The sequence below is a fragment of the Aphelocoma coerulescens genome, chromosome 2, assembly GCF_041296385.1.
Source record: "Aphelocoma coerulescens isolate FSJ_1873_10779 chromosome 2, UR_Acoe_1.0, whole genome shotgun sequence".
Classification (NCBI taxonomy): domain Eukaryota; kingdom Metazoa; phylum Chordata; class Aves; order Passeriformes; family Corvidae; genus Aphelocoma; species Aphelocoma coerulescens.
In genome coordinates this window covers 36047689-36070342 of record NC_091015.1, presented here as the reverse complement: position 1 = coordinate 36070342, position 22654 = coordinate 36047689, and the positions used below count along the sequence as shown (strand labels likewise).

At 38.5% G+C, this 22654-nt stretch overlaps 1 protein-coding gene across 7 annotated transcripts in view; it reads left to right on the top strand.

Annotated features, from left to right (window-relative positions):
• LOC138106437 (thrombospondin type-1 domain-containing protein 7A-like) overlaps nucleotides 1-22654 on the top strand; it is a 285545-nt gene that overhangs the window by 221889 nt on the left and 41002 nt on the right. For all 7 annotated transcript variants that reach the window (XM_069007028.1, XM_069007027.1, XM_069007030.1 and 4 more), the window contains 4 exons: nucleotides 1492-1624; nucleotides 4295-4398; nucleotides 17205-17399; nucleotides 19815-20078. In XM_069007028.1, coding sequence (XP_068863129.1) covers nucleotides 1492-1624; nucleotides 4295-4398; nucleotides 17205-17399; nucleotides 19815-20078 — 696 coding nt within the window. The remainder of the gene's footprint in view (nucleotides 1-1491; nucleotides 1625-4294; nucleotides 4399-17204; nucleotides 17400-19814; nucleotides 20079-22654) is intronic.

The following is a 22654-nucleotide window of genomic DNA, read 5'->3' as shown; positions in this document are numbered from 1 at the left end:
GCATTTTTCTAATATGTACTCTTACAGACAGACTCTGTAATACCCTCTGTTTCACAGGGTGCTAATCCCTATGTGGGACATGGTGATTACTCACAGCTACCACTTTGTCAGAATGCAAAAGATATAGTTACATCAAACATACACACTTGGGTTGTCATGACCAATTCTTTAGGCTTTATAAAGGACACAAGAATAAAGGCATTTTTGCAGTAATTCCTATCAGTGTTTAGTGCATTCTAACAAATGAAAAAAGGGGTTAGGAAGACTAAATTCATAACCTTTGAAAGAGAGCAGAGAATTGAATCCATTAAATCTGAATCTATGAAATAGTTATTCATTATTAAATACGTGTAATTTTACAGCAGTATTAATTTTCTTTCTGAAATACTTTTGTTGGAGGAGATCATACTGGGCAAAAATTCCATCCTTTTCTGTTCCCATTTCTATGGGTTTTAAGAAAGTTCTTGATGCAATGAGCATATCTTCATAAATATTTACCACAAACTAGTGTGCAGGCTTCTATAAAACAGTATATTTGTGAGCTACAGGAGTTTTGTCTATTTGGCGAGTCGAACTCTCTTTATACTACACAAACAATTTTTATTTCATGGGGTTTACCCATTTGTGCCAGTAAGCAGGTCAGTAGCTTTCCAGGGCTGCACGTCTGTCTTGCCCCTTGTGCCAGCTCCTGGCATCTCCTGGAGCTGTTTGACTCGGGAGTGAAGGGTTTCCTCCGTGCTGAAGAGTGGCCAGGTGGTGGAGAGTCACCGCCGGGATTCTCCTACTGCTCTCTCCTAATTACAATTGCTTGGCTGTGGTCCAGCACACTTCTGTGATCAGACAAGCTGCAGCTGGTGTAATAACCCACCCAAAGCTGATATCAGCGCAGTCAGCCAAATGTCTGCTCTACTGCTCTCTGTGAAAAAAAAAAAACAAACCTCCAAGATTTTTACCTAACATAGGCATGGCTGTGGAACTAATACAGATATGTGGCTTTTCTCTTAATTTTCTGCCTGAAGAACCAATACCTGAAGATGACTGAAATTAAAATTCCTAAAGGAACTATTCACTTTTGTAGTTTTTCATTAATAATGGATGACCATAATAATTAAAAAATGCAAACTGTAAAGGAATTCTAGAGTGGAATTTCTGTTTCTGGTTTTACATGCAAATGATTAGGGTAAGGTTATAGCTTCAAACTGTAAAGTGTAGCAGCAAACTGAGCTGGTTTAATTTTTTTTGTATTGAACTGTTTATTCATTTCAGCTGTCTGTTCATTTGTTCAGTATTGCTGGTATTGCTTTCTGTTTAGTTCTGCTTTCTGGCCTTGAGCTGAAATTGAAGTGCTTTTTCTATTAGGCTTAATTTTTCTGCTTATGGGCAAAATAGCATGTCAATATTATGGCATTTGGTTCAAATACCTTGTTTTCATCCTAATTAGTTTCATCCCTAAGTAGCACCAGTAAAAACAAGCTATTCTGTTCTTTGCAGGGGGTGTCACAGTAAGGAAGCAGTCCCGTCACCGAGTCATCATCCAGCTCCCTGCCAATGGTGGTCGGGAGTGCCCAGACTCTTTGTTTGAGGAAAGGGAATGTGAAGCTTCTCCTGTCTGTCATAACTACAGGTATGTGAGACAATCAACCAGAAAGAGCTCAGACATGATTGTTAAACTTTTACTACCTCTAAAGCTTGCTGAATTCCATTTCTTAGCAGTTGTTGTTTTTCGAACATGTACTATTTAGAAAATAGGATACACATCTGAATCAAGGTTTCACGATAGATATGTAGACTCCATAGGGAATCACCAGTTCATTTTGTTCCAGTTCCTTCACAAGAACAGTGCAGCAACTAAGAATGACTTTCCAGAATAAATTTTTCCTAGAAACTGTTTTGACATTCTATGCATGAAAAAAGTCTTTCTACACTATCCAAAGTGCTGAACTGCAAGCTTATATGTTTAGGAGAGCTGAGTTCTGATGCCACACTGTTCAACCTACCATATCCTTCATTCTTCTATCCCTGTAAGCCCTGAGACAGTCCAGAGCTGAAGATATTCCCCATATGCCCTTTGTCCTCTGCACTGTCCTGATCTTCACCACAGAATGTTGAGGACTGTTCCAGAAGGTGGAACCATCATTGCTTAAGAAAATGTTTGGATAGTTCTGTAATATCCATCTGAGTGTGTGGGAAGGTCTAGACATACAACAAGATCTGGTTGTTGATAGAGACAAAGTTTAGAAGATTTTGATGGTGTTAGTTAGATTTACTTGACAAAATAATAAAAAGATTTTTTTTCTGTTTTATGAATAATAATACACATGAAGCTATTCTCTGTTGCAGAGGTAAAAATAGAATTTAAGCTTAGTTTAATGAAAATAAATTGAGATTAAAGAAATGTGATTCTTTCATCATCTGATAAGAATTATCATTTCAAATTCATTAGGAGCTCACACTCTATGCAACTAAAAGATATTAAAAGATCGAAAAGAACATTGGGAAGCAAACACCAGAGAAATAGAGCTCAAGAACTTTTTATAGTCAAAATTAGAGCCAGAGTTTTATCTTTTAAAATGCTGGCTGCTCCTCATCTCTTCAGTATCTGAGCTGCATGATAATGTGCTGAGCATAAGAAAGAAGAGTTGCTAGTGGTAGATGAGGTCATTTATATTTCATGACATGAACTAATACTAAACACATGTTCCATATATTTCCTTTAGCATCTTTCTGACCTGCACACATGCTGCAACAGATGGACTCACGTGCAGCTGGCTCATGCCTAAGTTAGTTGCTGTCCCATAGAGGCAGGTTGCAAGGAAACTCGAGGTGTAAAACCATTGAGATAGTTTAAAACATGCAAACTGCTGATGGCTGGAGCTGTGGACAACTGTGGATTATTTTAGAGTTGTGACAACAAACATTCTTGCCTGGATTTGTTATATTTAAGGACTGGGGTATTCTGCAGCACTAGCAGGGAACTTTTACAAAGTTTCATAGAGGTTTATATTAATGATAGAATAATTTAAGCAATGCAATATTTCATTTGTTATCAATGTTCTTTTTGTTTGTGTTTTACTTTTGATATGGTGAGCCGATACTTACATTGTGTTGGTTTTCTTGGCTGGCTCCACATTTGTAAGGTGTTGCCACTTAGCAATCCAAGATCCCAGGAATTTCCTGAGATGCCCTTGCAAGCACTCAAGCCCACTGCCCCAATACTTTCCTGCAGCTACCCTTCCTTTTTGTTTCTTATTTCTCCTTTTGGAATAGTATTTTTCAAATGAAGCTTAACAAAGGTATTTGTTTGCTGTGACAACCTTACCTTTGTAATCATATCCTTTAAGGTTTGTGAAAACAAAATAAAAATCCTAAACTTTTGCTCATCCTACCTTATCTTAGTAGGTCCAAGACTTGTCCCTGTTTCAAGAAAGGCAGAATTCTCCATTTATTTTTGTGTTGGAAGGCATGCCTAAGGGAGGGGGTGAAAAAAGACCTGGGGAAGAGGAAAGATCAAGCACCTATAGTGACAGTATTTACTGCCCAAAGACAATCTCAATATTGCCTGAATCAGAAATCAACCCTGCAGTCTTAACTCTGGAATGTATTTGGGAAACTTCAATACACCTTTGCTTCACTGACTTAAGTGGAAGAAAGAAAGGAAGGAAAACAACATGGGAAAGAGGGGAGGTTTATTAGGGTGTAGTACTATTTAAAATTTGTCTTTACTTAATTGGTCCATGCTGATTTTTGAGATGCTAGTGTCCTTTCATTAAATCCACTTTTCAAATTTCAGTATGTCATTTTGTTGAATCATATAATACTCTAAGCATGCTCAGATATAAATTCATAGCAAAGGAATTCTCTTGTTAAATGGGTATTCAATACACGTAATTTTATTGTTCTGTATAGTTTTCTTTTTTGAATTTTCTTTCTCATATTTTGTATAACTGTGTTAGTGCTTTGTCTTAATATATCCACTGTGTATTTTTTTGGCACTGTTAATATAACTTTGTGCTTCAAAATCCTTGAAAATGTATATGGTTTGCTTTCTCTTTCCACCTTTGCTTCCTCCTTTCTTCCATATGTTTTTAGTGGCCTCATCCTAAAAGAACAAAAAAAAGTTAATGGAATAGCGATAAGTTTATAGTACTGTTACTGGTTCTTTTGTGAAGTGCCTGTGACCAGTTAGTAAAAATAAGCAACAGCTCATGGTGATTTATAACACCATCTAGCACTCGTGCTGCCTTGGGTTTGATGGCTACAAGGTTCAGATGGATTGTTTCCCCTCTCATTTCAGGTGGAAGACCCATAAATGGCGCAGGTGCCAGCTGGTACCATGGTACGTGCGCCAAGACAGCCCGGGAGCACATGAGTCTTGTGGACCTGGGCTACAAGCAAGAGGTTAGACCCTTTGTTTCTGTCATTTATTCCTCAGAAATCTATAGATGTACTGGTGTGGGAAGTGCCTTACATTTTAGGACTTGTAACCTAACATTAATTTTATCTATCTTTATGGGCATCAGCGAAGGAAAATACTGAAAGTGTTTAGGGCCATGTCTCAGTATGTTTGGAGTCTCTGGCAGCACAGAGATCCTACAGCCTCTCTGCCACTTGCTCCCTGATGCAATTTGCCTGTGTGACCCCTTACCCTTTCACTGTATATCTCTGAGAACAGTCTGGCTACTTCTTCTCTATACTCTCAAATTAAGGTAGTTACAGAGACCAATGGGAGCATGAGAGATGCAAGACTTTGCATTTACACTGTTAAAGTTTAGTGCCAGCCCATTTCTCCAGGTTGTCAAGGTCCTTTGAATGGCTGTGCTTCCAGGTAGGTACTGACTGCTCAAACTGCCATTGTCCTCAAACTTGCTGAGCATGCTTTCTGTACAGGTTGTTAAGGAGACTAAACAGAATTGTGCCTGGAATTAACCACTGAGGTGAAACAATCTTAAACAGCTGCTGGTTAGACTTCTAAACCACCGACCCTTTGAGCCGAATGATCCAGACATTTTTGCACCATTTTCATTTAACAGCAAATAATTTTTACATCCAAATCCAGCTTTGCTGTCACCTGTTGTCCTGGGATGATGTTATGAAGCCACTTTATTCCTTAACCATCCGCTTCATGCCCAAAGATGCTGTTTCTTTAAGATGGACCTGGGGGGCTTGGCAGGGCTCGGGAGGGAGTGCCCTAGGAGCGCTGTGCTGGTTTTTTGGGTTTCTTTTGTGTTCTAGCTAGCTGGGAAAATGTTCTGTTGTTTTTTCTTGTTCTTTTTGCCCTTCCCTTCCCTCACCTCACTGCCTCCCTTCCCTCCTTGCTGGTCTGGGGAGCCTGAGGGGTGCTCCTGGCTGGTCCGAGCCTGTGCGTCTGTTCCCTCTCTGGGAATTTGTTGTATTTTGAGGTTTGGTGTTTTTTTTTTTTTATCCTGTTCTACACTGTTTTGTTTGTGTGTTAATAAACAGTTTGTTTTTTCCACTTTCACTTCTTGTGACCTACTTTTATTAGTGGAGGAAAAGGGGAGGCCCTTTTCCCTTTGGAGGAGACACTCATTCCGGAGTTTTGTTTCCAAAACCAAGGCACCTGTCTTTATATAGAGATTTTGTGGCTTTAGCAGTTGTGTATGTGTGGCTCTGTTAAGTATAGCCAGGATAAGGGCTTTGTAGGTGCATTAAATACATTCAATAAGAAAATAAATGCAGTTCCTATTTACTGTGTTACAGTAATTGAATTGCTTTGAACTACTGGCCAACCTTGAATTCCAGGAAGGCTTTTCTCCTTTGTTGTTTCTGAGTGCAAACTTCTATTTTTTAAAGCACTGTTAAGTTATTGGCTCAGCAGATTGTGCCATTCCTGAGGAAGGACATTGCTAACTGCAGAAATGAAATGTTCAGGTCATTAACTTCCTTGCAATATTAAAGGAGGTCATGGTATGCTTAAAAAGTTATGGAGTAAATCTTAGGCTAGTAACTCCTGCCGCTTACTCAGAAAGTGTTACAAGAGATCAATTTAGAGCTTACCACAAAATGAAACCTTAAGGCATTGCCTGTTAATACAAAAGACTTCTGGCTCTGGTAATAATTTCAAAGGTTTATCACAATGGAATCTATTTCTAGCAGCTCTGGAGGATACATTCAGATTACACACTGAGAAAATAATATTTCTGTCTTTGATGGCAGGAATTCAGATTGTACAAAGTGTTGTCTTCTGTGCTTGTATGGTAGTACCTAAATCTCTTGACTTTGCCTCAAAGTCTGTTAATAAAGAAAGGTAGCTAATAATAGTGCATGCAGATTGGATTTTATTATTCTTTTGTGTCACCAGAGTTTCTTTTTATTTTTTTAAACATAATTCCAATCATGTACAGGCCACACATATACAGAATAATAAATTATCTTGAAATTAATGGCCTTGTAGTTTTCAAATCTGATAAAACAGACGGGCAGAATTTCCCTTTGGTACTACACAGAGTTCAATATTGTGAAAGATGATGTATTCAAGCAGTAATCTTGTTCCCACAAGCAGATATAATGGAAGTAGCTCTCTAGTGTAATGTGGTCAAGTGGTAGGATGAGTAATCCTTAATTAGGAACCCCTGGAGCAGCTAGGCCTGAAGAAAGCTGGTGTTTTTGATACAATTCTGTGAATGTTTCTGAGATAAATTGTTAGAAAGGAAGATTTTTGTTTACTCCTGTCTTTTTTCAGGTCTATCCCATGTGTAAATTCCATTGTAGAATTCACAGAGGAAGTAATTCAAGTTGGACAACAAAAGTTTATTTGTGCCTCAGTCCAGATATCTAAATATGAATCTAAATATTGTTTAGGCTGTTGCAGTGGTAAAAGTTACAAGCATTAAGGACAGAGAGGGTTTTGTCCAGTATTTGTTCCCATTTATATAAGTGATATAAATCAACATAAAATGCAAGTTTCAAACTCAGGTATATTATGTATCAAGTCTCAGTGTTGTAATACCTCACAATGTGTTGATCGTATCTTTTACTTCTGTACTCAGTAATATAAACTGATAATCTGTAGGAGCTAAACAAAGTAGTACAGCTTTTCCTTAGATTGAGACAAGTAAAATATTTTTCCTTTAAAATGAATATGACTTGGAAATACAAGTTGAATTTTTGCACAAAAGTAAATTTCCCTTTGGGAAACACAATTCTCTAATTCTAGAGATTATCAGATAAAGTTTTATTTACTTCACACCTCAGAAAATTGCATTTTGAACATGAATAGTGTTTTATTTAATAATATAATTTATCTCCTACACAGGGCATCAACATATTCCTTATCCCCTCTTAATTTTCAAATTCAAAATAGGCATGTGTGAATTTTCAGTGATACAAATTATTTTGTTTGCTCCCCTGAACAAGAGTTGATTTCATGCAAGGTGCTCGCTGAAGGGAGGCTGACCTGAGAGCAAACAGACTGAGCTCTGCCCTGGACAGTATTAGAAAGGTTTTACCAGTTCCTGAAGGAAGACGCTGGAAGAGGTTTTATCTCCTCTCCCTGTTAATTATTGGCTCCCTCCTGCATACTTGGCTACTTGTAAATAGAATTTTTACAGGCTGTGGAAAACTTTGCATGTTAATATGTCATTAAAAATTCTGTACTATAAATAGTTTCTTTAATGGCCATTTTGTGATGTAGAAACAGAAAAGGCTGAGCTACTACTGTACAAGTCCTTTGAACCACCCCAAAATCAGGAAATGCTAAACGCTAAAATAAGAAATCCATTTGGTATAACATTCTGATACAGCATTTATGATTGCTGCTGTAATACAGATATTTTGAACAGTACATTTAAACTGTTTGTGATTTCTATACAAATATTGACTGTGAAAATTGATGACATACCACCATTTCTTTTTCAATTGAGAAAGAGTTCTCTTTCAAGTTTCTGGTGCTCATGATTGCAGAAATCACACATTCATCCATTTGTGCTAGTTTGCTTTTGATGACAAAGCGAAATAATAATTTTGTAGAAGTAATCTCTGCCCTTTGGTTTCCCGTGCATTGTCCTTTCATTTTGTGTTGATACTCAGTAGAGCAAGTAATTCCATTCGTCTGTGTGGAAAGAGTTCTGAATTCCTCTTTTTCAGTGCAAGGGGATATTGCCATTGCTATCAGCTTGTCCTATTTCTGACCTGATTGCCCACGCACAACCACTGTAACACATAGATTATCAGCAAATGTGTTAAATGAGAAAGAATAGGAATGTACACCAAGGAAAAGGTACATCTGACCATGCATTCATTAGCAGTTTATTTTGAACAAAATAGTCTGTTACTGTTAATATTTTAGTTAGAAAGACAATTAAATCTGAAGGAAAGATTAGAAGTTAGAAATCATTAAAAATGACTGCTTATGTGTCTGATCTTAAGAGCCTGTGAGTAACTAGAGCATATGCATCCCTTGCTTTCTGTCACAACTTTACTATTTGCACTTCCATCCTTCAGCTTTTTTATCACATTTAGTCTTTCTTGGCAGAAGAGATACTTGGGTGAATCATAAAGTTAGAATTGTGATTCATTGTTAAAGACAACTTTGTTTCTATCTGTCTTGTATAATGAAGGTTTTTTTACAAATCATGTCAGTTTAAATGAATGTCATAAAACTGTAACTTGGGTCAATGCAGAGGAAAGAGAATAAAAGGATTTGGTGGTTTCTGGGTTTTTTTTTAAAAAAAAGATTTTCTTTAGAAATGCTTTTAAAAAATTGTTAGCTATTCATGCAAATAATGGGCAAGTATTTATATCTAATCCTAAGCACAGTAAAATAGCACTTAATACTGAGCAGAAAATTCATTGCTGTAGTCATGAACTGTATGAAGAAGGCTGGTGATCATAGCAATCATGTTGAATTCCTATGATGAATGAAAATCTGAATTTGTTATCACTGAAAAAATGCCCTTTAACAGTGGATAAGCAGGGCAGGAATGTATTACAGAGCTGAAGCAACTTAAGACATCAGTCTTTTGTTCAAAACCCTCAAGAGGAGATGATGTGTGTGCATCAGCAAGGAATTTGAAACCTCCTTTTAACCTACCCAACAAGAAAACAAAATACAGAGAAAAGCTATATTTTACTGCAACAACATTTATGTTGTGTTTATTTTCATCAGCTGTTTCTCAACTAACAAGACCTAATTTGATCAGATGTATTGATGAGCCACCTGAAATTCATGAGAGAGGCACAGTGGTGGCAAATACAAAATACTACCCTCCCCCCCAAAGAAAATAAAAATTAAAAAAACAACTACCAGCCAAAAACTAGAACAAGAGAATAAATGCTTAATAAACCCAAGCTACTGATATTTGATGGGGATTTGGACTGTCATGGTGAGAAGAATCTGCTTCAGCTGGGGTGTGCTAAGAGATACCACTCTGTATTTTTAAGGCCAACATTTATTAGTACATAAATCTAACTTCAGAATAGTAGTCTGCTCAATGAGATAGAAAAATGAAGTTTGAAATTGTGAACAACTTAGGCAGGTATATGTTATGTTATACTCATACCTTAATCTGTGATAGTAGATCTCAGCTTCAGTGACGTGTGAAGGGACTTAGAAATACAGCTCAAATCCCTTTAGAATTGTAAAGGAAAACCTAAGAAAGACTAAAACTTGTTTTGCGAGTAGCTCCCGCAAATTGAAGTAGGGCTTCTTGGGCTGCATCCCAATGGTAGTGAAGAGGACATGTAGCAGATGAGAAGCTTGAGTGCCCAAACTGCGGTAGCCTGATCACGTCATGATGTATATGGATGGATGCACATGGTATGGGCCATCCCAGTGACCAAAAAGAGATTTGCAGAAGGATGCACAGCCTGCAGTCCTTGCCACCATGAATCTTCCTCAGAGTTTTGCAGGAGACATGGGATGAAAATTGCAAAATCTGTCAGGATATTCCATAATAGCAAGAGGAAGGTTAATTGTAAATTTAAATAGAAGTTAAAGTAACCTGACAGAGAGAATACCTGAATAGCTGTGCTTGATGTCACTGGGAATTGGCCTTTATTAAAGACCTGGTCTCGAGCTCTCACTATTCTTTATTCACAGGGTGTATGTAGTTATTTGAAAGACAAAGGAATGTGAGAAAGCTTCCCAGGATGGCCATGAGCACACAGAGAAGCCTTGCAGGCTTGTTTGAGCCATGGGGAGGCTCAAAGGCAGAACAAGTGGTCAAAAGCACTTTTCTTGCTCCATAGCTAAACAGGGACAGCAGCCTCCCTCTCCAGGCATCGCTTAGGGAGGCAGGGGACTTTGCTGTTGTGGGTGTTTCATGCCCTTACTGAAAGCACAAGATCGTGGAGCTATAAACTACTATTTTAATATTATTGAGACTTAACAGATGAGAGTGCTCTATTGCCTAGTTTGTATTTTAGCAAAGTACAGTGATCATCTTCAGTAGTCATAAGTAAGAATTTGGACAACTGCTCAAAAGCAGTGTTTACATAAGAAGTTAATTTTTTATTTGCAAAAAAAAAAAAGAGCCACAATCTCCAGACAACTTTATTTAGCAGAAATACATTGTTATTGTCTTTGGAACATAAAGAACACTCAGGCTTGTATTTTCACAATATTATGGACACGTGCTCCTTCCTAAAGTACTTCATGGTAGGAACATTTTGTCACACTGTGTCTAGTCTGCTGTGTCCCACAAAGAAAGAAATAAACAGATGAAATCATAGCTGAGACAACATATATAGAAAGCATAAGAAAAGGTAGTGTGCTGAAATAATTCTTGTTTTCTAGAATTGAAAAAGAATATTTTTGTTGTTAAAAACACTTAACAATTGAAAAAATGGTATCACAAGTGTGTTGTTAAAGAAAGGACAATAGAGCACCTTTATTTATAAAGAAATTTTTAGGTACAAGATTCACTGAATTTCATATCTCAGTGAAATGTCAGTGAAGGATGCTAATGATGGTAGCACTGGAAAGGTTTTTATATAAACTCACACATGACATGACTTGCTGAAATACAGTCTCAGTGTTTCATTATGCCAACAAGAAATATATTAGCCTGTAGTCTCCTGTGGGGACTTGGTGGAAACAATGCTATCCGATAAAGTTTTAATTACATCAAAGTCCCTTGTCTATTAAATTTAGACTGCTATTTATTTCGCACCTTTCTTCTGGGAGCTAATAGTTGTTAAATACCAGAACATGGTTTCCATGTTAAATTTGATTTTTCTGTTAGCTGTACTCTTGGTTTATGTTTTCACTTAATAACTCAGTGTTTAATTCAGTAATGGAGGAACCATGCTCTTTCCACTTACTGCTAATGTCTGTAATAAATATAATGTGGTTGTATAAGCAAAATAATTAGCCTGGTATGGTATAGCTTTATGTAGTTGAAGACACTTCTCTCTATAGTGAGTTAATCAACTTCTACAGAATGTAATTAAAAAACCATAGGTTTGATCAAAGAGGCAGGGGATGAGTTTGCCCAGATTAGCTTGTGAGTGGAAAAAGTAACTCCTCTAACAGTGAGAGCATTTCAGGTGTCAAGATAGCTGGCCAAAAGAGTGTATTAATGGACTGTATAGGGTTGTCAAAATCCCTGCTTCTAATAATGGAAAATACCCACTTTTCAGCAGTTACAAGGAGTATAAACCTTTCACAATGATACCTGAATCTGGAAAATAACAATAGGAAAACAGAACACAGAATGAATCATCCAGGTCTTGTCAACTAGAAGTAGCATGAATAGTTATGGACAGGCACTGTGAAAATTAAGGTTTGGGAATTGATTTAGTATGCCAAGCTGTCCTCTAATTTGTGTTGTTATTAAGGTGAAATATTTAGGTCTTGAGAATGAAGAGTTTTCCTGCTTTGATTGCTACGGTACAACTGACAGTTAATCTGGAAAAAAACCAAAGTGTTAATCCTCAGGGGAGCTTTTCACCTGAGTCTGCCTGATGTAAATTAGATGCATTAATATGAGTCTGAAAAAAATCATGGCAGAGTGGATATATGCTCATGGAGTAATATTTAATAACTAGGAAAGATGAGGGAATGAATACTAGCTTTATAGAAACCAAATTTAGCTAGAAAGAAAGAATGTTGTTTGGTGGACAATGTTTACTGTCCTATCAAAGGACTAGATGGAGAGGCAGCATGTAAAATGAGTATTAAACTTTCAAAGAAATTTATTAAAGGATATTGGCTAATTAGTCGACTGTCTTTTAGCCCTTGGCCAAGTATAGTTTTCATTGCTGAAAATGGTGGCCTGTATCTAACTGAGAATGCAGTGAAGATAATGCAATTAGTTTTGCTGATGTGTGCACATAGCAAGGTCAAACTCAAGACAGAGGATTTAGGTTTGACCTCTGTGAATTTCCACATGGCGAAACTAGTCTGAACTATGTTTTTACCTTAAGGAAATTGATGTGTGCTATTAGCAGAGAATTGTATCTCACAAGAATCCAAAGCTATAGCCTCGGCTTTTATTGGAAGATAGGGGTTTGACTTGTGTTTTTCTAAAATATTTGTGTAATCTTAGAAATCCCATAGTATGGATTTTCAATTTTTAGATATTCGATTTTTCTCACTGAATCACTAGACCTATGTCTGAAAAAAATATTTCCTCATATAAACTACACTAAAAATAATAGGATTTGACAGAATAATTGTATTAGACAGTGTGCAGCTGGTCACAATAAGCACAACTTAATGCAGTGCTGAGCCTATTACAAACAGTGCTGGCAGCCCTGCTCCAAAGGGCAGTCAAGGATCAGGGAAGTTGTTTGCTTAGTATCTCAGGAAAAACACGCCCCCCTCCTTTTCAGTGTTTTACCACAAACGTGTGGCAAAAACAGTTCCCTTGGGACCTTTGGACATATTTTAGTAGGCACAAGGACTTGAAATGGAACATACGGGTCAAGTTCAGCTTCCTACAGTCTTCATGAGGCAGAAATTTAGTTTAGAACTGTCAAACTAAAAAGCTTTTTTAAGAAATCACAGGTCACTAGACCATTACAATTACCTCAAAGCAATCTAAAAAAAAAAGTTTCCTGAACTGTTGTAGAGGGTTCAGTTCGTAAACCGGGCAGAAACACCAATTAAATGTAGCGGTTTGGTTCAAAATATCTATTACTTACTTATTTTCCTTCTGTGAGATAAGATTTAGGAGAAAGCAAAGCAGACACAAAACTTAAAAGAATATAAAGAAGTTTATTAACAGACCTAAAAGAAAGAAAAAAAGTCAGACTAAGCCTTCAGAACACTTCTCTTCCCCCTACCTTTCTCCCCTCTCCCACTGACAACATAAAAAGACAACCCTTAAGATTCTCAGTCAGTTTACCACCTCTATAATAACCTTTTTCAGTTCACTTAGGGAGAGGAGTCTCTCTTGCTCATGCTATGGAGACATCTCCATAAGAAACAGTTCTCTTGTGGCTTCAATGTCACAGCAAGACAGCTGCCCAGGTTGGTTCTCTGCTTGCATGTGAAAGTCCCTTCCCTCGACTTACAGCTTTCCCACAACTGTTTTCGAGGGTCCAATCTTTAGCTAATGGGGTTCCATTTTAAGGATGAGCTGTTCAGAAACAAAGGTTCTCTTCACCTATCTCTGGGAGCATCTTCATCCCCAGGAACAGAGGTCTTCTCCTTGCCTGGGAGCAAGGGTAATCATCACTTTCATCTATCTCTGTTCAAGCTTCTCATCAAATTACAGCTACTTCAACATTTGCTTATTTCAGCACATTGTGCTTTTGCTCGCAATTGCAGTTTGAACGCTTCACCCCCCCATGCTTTCATGAAATTACGACGGGTACTCTGATGTATCATAGTCCATCACCATAGCTTTACAACAGAATTATAGCTCCTAGGTTTGAAGCATCTTCTCTTTCTCTTCTCTCAGGGTTTCAGCCCTTCTTCACTGACTTAAGTGTCTTTATGATATTTTCTTCACATGCCTTCACCTTTCCTCTGACTCAGGAGAGGATTGATGTCTGCAGGCTTCATCCGTTCTAGAGGAAACTTACAACACCAAAAGGGTTCATCTCACCCGGGCCTTGCAGCTGGAATTCGCCTCTCGCTGTTGGCCACATCATCTTTTCTGGGCAGTGGCCTCAGATGAATTTCGGCCGCACTGGCTGAGGGCCGGCCTGCACAGAGCAGGGCTGTGGCGGGGGCCGGCCCGCATGGAGCAGAGGGCTGCCTGCACAGAGCAGGGCTGTGGCGGGGGCCGGCCCGCATGGAGCAGAGGGCTGCCTGCACAGAGCAGGGCTGTGGCGGGGGCCGCCTGCACAGAGCAGGGCTGTGGCGGGGGCCGGCCCGTATGGAGCAGAGGGCTGCCTGCACAGAGCAGGGCTGTGGCGGGGGCCGGCCCGCATGGAGCAGGGGGCTGCCTGCACAGAACAGGGCTGTGGCGGGGGCCGGCCCGCATGGAGCAGGGGGCTGCCTGCACAGAACAGGGCTGTGGCGGGGGCCGGCCCGCATGGAGCAGGGGGCTGCCTGCACAGAACAGGGCTGTGGCGGGGGCCGGCCCGCATGGAGCAGGGCCGCGGGAGGGCCCGGCCCGGCCCCGCTGGGCTGCCTGCAGCCCCCCAGTTACCTGTCTGAAAGCTGGAAGCAAGAGAGCTTTCCCGGGGTCTGTTCATTCTTAAATGTGGATCACAGAGGCGTGTCAAGCTTCTTAAGTGGCTTTAAAAAGTTGCCGATATTCAAACTAGCCAGTTGATTGGTTCTGTCAGGTCATAGAGGAAGCTGTAAGCACCACTTTGCAAGAGAATCACTTCCGTGGCTGAAGCCCTCTTTACTAAAAACCCAAACTATACTAAACCATGACAACTATGCTTCCTTTTTTCCTCCTGGAGGAAATAGTTATAGAATCATAGAATATCCTGAGTTGGAAGGGACCCACAAGGATCATCGAAGTCCAATATCTGGCCCTGCACAGGACAGCCCCAAGAGCCACACCATGTACCTGAGAGTGTTGTCCAAATGCTTCTTGAACTCTGTCAGGCTTGGTGCTGTGACCACTTCCCTGGGAAGCCTCTTCCAGTTCCCAACTGTGTGAAGAACCCTTTCCTTATGTCTAAACTAACACCCCTGACACAGCTTCAGACCATTCCCTTGTGTCCTGTCAATGGTCACCAGAGAGCAGAGTTGGGCACCTGTCCCTCTTCTTGCCCACTCATGGGCGGTTTTCTCTTTTATTTATTATCAAACTCTGCTTTTCTCCAACAGTTGAACTTGATTTTTTTTTTCAGTACATGCTAACAAAGAAATTATTGTCAGAACAATTAAAGAGCTATGCTTAAATTATGGAGTATAATATAAAAAGCTATATTCCTTCATATGTATACAGAATATTTGGATGCAATGCTACTGCAACAATAGGTGACCCAAATTATTTTACAGTCTTGAGCTACCGCATCTACTGAGTGCTGTCAGATGCCAAGAAGCATAAATATAATTCCATTGTGTGAACAAACAACTAGAAGTTTCCTATCTTGTTGCTGTATAATAAGTCTTATGTTGTTTTGGGGAAGGACCTAAAGTTAGGTTTATTGAGCTTAGGATAGAATAGATAAGTAACCATGCGTAAAAAAAATATACTTCAGAAAAAATTATAGAGCATTGTTGACTTTGATGGAGGGGTAGAGAGCCTCCTCAGCAAGTTTGCTGGTGATACAAAACTGGGATGAGTGTTTGATACCCCAGAGGTCTGTGTAGCCTTTCAGAAGGATCCAGAGAGTTTGGAGAGATGGGCAGAGAAGAACCATCTGATATAAAACAAGGGCAAGTGCAGGGTCCTGGACCTGGAGAGGAATAACCCCATGCACCAGCATAGGCTAGGACTGACCTGCTGGAGAGCAGCTCTGGGGAGAAGGACCTGGGGGTCCTAGTGGACAATGAGTTTTCCATGAGCCAGCGATGCCCTTTATGGCCAAGGAGGCCAGTGGTATCCTGGGATGCATTAGCAAGAGCATTGCCAGCAGGTTGAGGGAGATGATCCTGCCCCTCTGCTCAGTCCTGGTGAGTCTGCACCTGGAGTCCAGTTCTGGGCTCCTCAATACAAGAGAGACATGGAACTTCTGGAGCAGATCCAGCTGAGGGTAACAAAGACGATTAAGGGACTGGAGCATTTCTCTTTTGAGGAAAGGCTGAGGGAGCTGGGCCTGTTCAGCCTTGAGGAGATTGAGAGGGGATCATATCAATTTGTATAAGTATTTGAAGGGAGGATGTGAAAATGACAGAGCCAGGTTCTTCTTGGTGGCGCCAAGGAGTAGCATGGACAAGAGACAACAGGCAGAAACTGAAGCACAGAACGTTTCACCTGAACATGAAGAAGAAATTTTTTACTGTGAGGATGACTGAGCACTGGAACAGATTGCACAGAGAAGTTGTGGAGCCTCCTTCCCTGGAGGTATTCAAAAGCTTTCTGGGTGCAATTCTGTGCCATGTGCGCTAGGGGACCCTGCTTGAGCAGGGACCTCCAGTAATCCCTTAACATTAACCATTCTGTGGTTGTTAAAGACTATATTAATGAAACAGCCCTCCCTATTCTTTGTAAATCCTTATGTTCCAACTCCTACTCCTTACTTAAGGAATTTGTTTTTCTTCTTAAGTAAGAAGCTTTTATTCAGGACATGGCTATCCTGTTCTATAAAGTTGTACCCCTATTGGCTGATGATCCTTCCCTAGGAAAGAATGCTGTATTCTTTAAACCTTTTCCAAGACTAAAAATTGCTGAAGAACATCAGGCAGCAATACTTCTGTAAAGGCTTAAGTGGTATCCAGAACTCAAATATGCTTCTAAATTTTATGTCTATCCATCTTTCTAAAATTCAATCTGCTGGTAAAACTTTATAACATACAATTAAGTTACTTAAGACGGTGTTGCAAGTTTTTTAATGTCTGAGATGTAGGCTATGTCAGTAGGAAAAAGGATAATGTGTAAAGTGGTATAGCAGGTGTGGATAACATGGTACAACCTTTATAATATTTACAGTTTTCTGCAATTTTTTTTCCTGGTAAGTCCTGATAAATTATTTTATACAGAATCTGTAAAAAGTGAGAAATGTCAAATGTATTCATTCAAGGTAAAACTGGTGGCAAGTATTAAGTTGTTGTATAGGTATTCTGGGCTTTCAGTGTGATTTTCCAGTAGAATATTGTAATCTTTACTTAACTGAATAGAGACATTCATTAAAAAAATGCTGAATTAGACGCCACCTCTTTTTGCTTCCAGCAATTACTTGTCGCAGACAAGATGGAGGACCAGCTGACATCAGTGAGTGCCTTAAATACTCTGGCCCATTACCACCCTTAACACAGATGTGCCAGATTCCCTGCCAAGATGACTGTCAGTTTACGAACTGGTCAAAATTTTCTCCCTGTAATGGGGACTGTGGAGGAGTCAGGACAAGAAAACGCACTCTTGTTGGTAAGAGTAACAAGCAAAATAATGTCTCTTTTATTAATTATTGATACTGTTTTGTTTAAAACCTGAGGACTTCTGAGGTTCCCTTATGACAAATGTCATAGTGGCAGAAACCAGATGCAGTGTCATGCTCTATATGCTGTTGGTGGAGCAATACCCAGGAGTAAAAACTCGTGCCATATGTCAGAGACTCTTGATATGGGTAAGTGGCTAGAAAGAAGATAGGAGAACATAGAAAAATGCCATTTTTTTCCTAAATATAGTGCACATAGTAGGATTTTTTTGTTGTTGTTCTGTTGGGGTTGTTTATTTGTTTGTTTGTGTGGGTTTTTTTGACAGACAAGTCAGCAATCATCTCACCTTAACATGATCAGATGTTAGCCCACTTGTCTTCCTCTTCCCACATTTGGTCTCGGCTAAAGTGGACTTCCCTCTCTGATGGTGTTTTTTAGTGCATTTAGAATTACTATGGCAGCTGAGTGCTTTCAGCATTTTGCTATAGATTACCATTTTCAGCCTTAAGCTTTTGTTTACCTCTTTTGAACTTAGCTGCAGTCTTGAATGTCAGATTTGTGATTAAGCCAGTCCTTTCTCTGGCTGAATGTTGGCTCTCCGAGTTCTTTCTTTTGCCATTCTTCCATTGTCTACATTCAGCACCACAGACCACATGAGGCAATATGCTTAATTTTCTGCCTTATTTCTTGAGACAATTTTGTGTCCTTATTTGTGCTCTTATTTTGTGTCTTTTAGGTTTTACTTAGCAGAATAAAAAGATTTACCAGTGATGCCCTCACCGCAGACTTGTCCTAGTTCTACATAATGGACACTGTTTCACTTTGAAACATTTTTCTCTTCAACTTCTTTTTAATCTGTTGTTTTGTTGGGGGAGTTTTTTGAAATTGTTTTTTCTTCTGCATAAAGTGAAGAGAAAAAAAAAAAACATGCTTTGCTTCTAAATTATAATTGAAAGCTCAAGAGTGAGGCTTAGGCTCTGTCACAGCGCTCTTTGCCAATTAGTCCGTATTGTCTGTGGTGAAGGAAAGCAGCTAAGGGGGGTGCCCATTAGCAGCTTCTGAAAGAATGTGATAGGATCCAAACCCTATCCCCATCTCTATCCCCCTGCAAATCAGAAAACCAGTGGACAATGAATAATTCATGATCTTAAGGAAGCCTCACTGTGACTAATAATTCCAGTAAACTTTATGTCAGGTTTGCTTCCACAATGAAAAAAATGAACAGAACTGACTAACAGCATTTTTCCGTATTTTAAAAACAGACCAAGAAAGGACATATTCTCCTACCACATCATTAACACTTTGTGATACTTCCTGTCCTCATTTAAGTTACCCATTTGAACTTGCTAACTCTGTGATGTGTGCTGTGGTGTGTTCTCTGTGGCAATGTGTTAAGCAGACTAACTTGTAATGCTTGACTTGGAGCAAATTCATAATTATTCCCAGTAAATACTTCCAGAGGAGAAGCATACATTTAGTAAGGAGTTGTGTTGTCAAAAGGATGATAAACTTTTTTCCAGGTACCCACTTTCTATTCTAAATGAAAGCAGTAGTAAATACAAGAACTAAGGATGCTGCAAAGTTGTGTCCAGTGCCTTGTTTTGAATAGCAAGGAAAATGCTACATGTATTGGTTTTGCACCAAAAATACAGAATATTAATTTACAGTATTATCTAAGTAACAACTTCTTAGATACTACTTAGTAACAACAACTACTTTTGCAAGGACTACTACATTAATTTATAGGAACTGTCTGGCATGGAAAGAAAACTAAGCAAACTTTACCAAAGAGAAGATTTAAATAGATTTAATGGGAAGGGGAAATTGAGCGGATGGCTATGCTCCAGTTTAGGAAAGAAAACAAGAACAGAATTGAATGGAAACAAATCCAGAGAAGGAGCTTATTCTGTTAGAGGGGAAGAATGGTAATTATGAACAAATGTACGATAACAGATGATTAAATTAAATAATTTTGACATTTTAAAAGAAGGTGCTATTGTAGCAAAGATGCATGTTTCTTCCTTCTGCAATTTCATTCAACTTGAAAAAGCTTGATCCAGATAGAAATCTTGTTATTGAACTGCACACTGCTGATGAAATAGGAGGAAAAGGGTGTGTTTGTTTAATTGCTAACTTTTTCAAACTTTACTCCCCAAACATTTTTATCCAAGATAAATATAAATTACATCTTCTTTTTAAAAAAGACATTGCCTTTGTGCAAATTGTAGGTATCCACTACTTTAGAAATTCAAGTCAATAACCTAACTTAATAAAGATTAATGTAACTAGTATTAGGCATGTGTATGTGGTTGCAAGCACTTTTTACAGAAGTCTAAATGAAATATTTGGGAGATAAGCTGTAAACTGATACAAACTTGCTAAAATAACTATTTTTTCTTTCTAGGAAAAAGTAAGAAAAAGGACAAATGCAGAAATTCTCAGTTGTATCCTCTGATTGAGAATCAGTTTTGTCCATGTGACAAGTATAGTGCTCAGTCTGTGGGAAATTGGTCAGACTGTATTTTACCAGAGGGTAAGACAGAAGTATTGCTGGGAATGAAGGTACAAGGAGACGTTAAGGAATGTGGACAAGGCTATCGTTACCAGGCCATGGCATGCTACGACCAAAACAATCGACTTGTGGAAACCTCACGATGCAACAGTCATGGTATTTACAAGCCTATTTTCTTTCATCTGTTTACTTATGTGCTTTATTTAAATTTAACATTACATGTATACAAGTAGAATTAGGAGATTAATATTTATTGGTTAGGCTGCTTTTATCACAAGATACCTTCAAACCCAGCACATATTTTTGCTGACTTTTAAAATTGTAGCATTAAGTAAAATCATGGTAAGCTACTAATTAGGTATTTTAATTGAAAAAATTAAAATATTGTTCTTTTTCCTGATAACTGTACCTAGAAAATTGAGAATAAAGCCATTTAGAAGGGGCAAATTCTCAAAAATTTAACAAGCACAGGACTATTTTGGAAAGGCTGAAATTCCACAGATTCTTTAAACTCCTTATATAGCCTTATCTCTACCATTTGCTCTTCAGCGCTTTAGCAAACAGGCATGCATTGACCTGAGTTCAACAGCACACAGCACTTTTTCTGTGTGTAAATCTGTCATGTGTAAAACTAGCATGGTTAAAAACTTTATATTCTTTGTATTTTCATTGCTCCAGGAAAGAAGAGTGTTCCTTCCTAAAGGGGATGCATCTGTAGCATTAGGGTCAAAACTGGCAGTTTCTGGTTTTCAGTGAGCCAGAAATGTGCTAATTGACATCACTGGAGTTTTTGTGTTCATTTTTTTCCTGCTTGTGGTGCAAACCTGTATCTGAACAATTGGTATGAAAAAACTGTGTGTTAGTGCCATTAAAAGGTCAATGTGAGTTTAATTCACATATGTTCTACTCTCTAATGTTAAATTAAGATAACAGAAATTTCATTTATTTAGTTGGCTATATTTGAAATAGCTAATCAAAGAAATTAAATTAAATGAGGAGATTTTAATTCATGCTATTAATTCCAGTTTAGAGATTTGATAAACTAGAAATTCAATCTATCAAATCAAGTCAAGGCGTTAGCACATCTTTGTTATTTGTTGGAAAAGTGAGCATTCAGCTACATTCCTCAAAGCAAAGCTGGAAGATAATTTCATGGAGAATTTTGTCCCTTTTTTTTTATTCAAAATCATCTTTTGCTGTAGATAACTCATACTTGAAAGGTAAGTTTATTTAAACACATCTGAATGACAAAGTCTAAATCCTAAGTTCTCATGGGACAGCAAATCGTTTTACTCTGAGAACGTTCTTTAATTCTGCTCTCAGCTATTTGCTCAGTGATGAGGTCTGCAAAGAGCTAGTTTTGTTCTGGGTAGTATAAAGAGGATATGCTATACTTGGTCAGCCTGACCATGACCACTTGCTATCTTTGTAGTACCAAAAGAAGCGTCTGCTTTTAACGACCAGCAGTTGTGTGAGCACAGATATGCCTGGACTGGGCAGTTGTCCTGGGAGAATTAGGAATCTCCTCCGAAACTGCTCAAAAAAAAAGTTGTGGAATAATCTGATTTGTTCTGAAGGCACCATTAGAAAATACAGAACAGAAACTTTTTCCTATTTCTTTGCTGATGGTTTTTAAAATTTAACAGTATTTGACACTATTTTAGAAATTCATGTTTTTTCAGCATTAAGTTCAGAGTGACCTTTGAAAAGTGAAAAATTGTAAAAGCACTTCAATATGTAGGAAAATAGGGGAACTGATGTCCCATGGCCAATCATTTTTCAATGACTTGAAGAATGGGGACTGCCAGCTCTTGTATCAAAAAAAAGGAAACTGCTTGTCCAAGAGCAAATTGTAGGTGTTGTATGTGGTAGGTAGCATGCTGCTGCTAGGAACGATTTTCTTGTGTAGAACAAGTCGGGATGTAGCTGCGTTCAAGCCCTAGCAGTGCATTTTGAGGTGCAATTCCATTGTAAGAAACAAAGAGGAATGAAAAATTATAAAAAAAGAATATTCTCAACCATCATTGTTTACCCTGTCATAACTCTCTCTTCATGATAGTAATTTCTGATCCAATATATTTCATCAGTGAATGTGGCCTACATTCACAGTGACCACAATGGATAATAATCCAGTGGAAAAGCTGCTAACAATGTATTACTGTTATTCCTACTATACCAGGGCAATTGTTTACATGCTACTAGCACTCACAGGCATCCTTCCAAAAACACAATACAGCATTGCTTTGTTGTACGCTTTTTTTCTCCAGTTCCATCCCATTTTTCTCATGGGAGATTTGAAGTCTCATTAAACTTTGTAAAATGGAAATGTTTTCCTGTCATTACTAAACTTGTTGTAGATTGGGAAGCCTGAACCCATTGTTTTTATGTGGTGTTTTCTTTTGAATTCTTTCTTTCTAGACCAGTTCATTAAGGTGTCTGGTTCCTCAATATTCCACCACACCACCCCCCACCACACCACCCCCCGCCTCACCCCCCTCCCCGTTTCTGTCTTCTCATCAGTTCAATTTGAGGGGGACAGTACATCTTAATTTAGTCCATGGTGTAATGTGTGAGCAGATGAAGCTTGGAATTAATACTGAGCTAATCCTGTATTCCTCTACTTTCCTAAAATTGTTTGACAGGAATTTCATGTACACAGGGAATGAAGTATCTAACATGACTTTGATGATAAAGGTTTAAACTGATGCTAATGAATACGTCACTAAATTTCT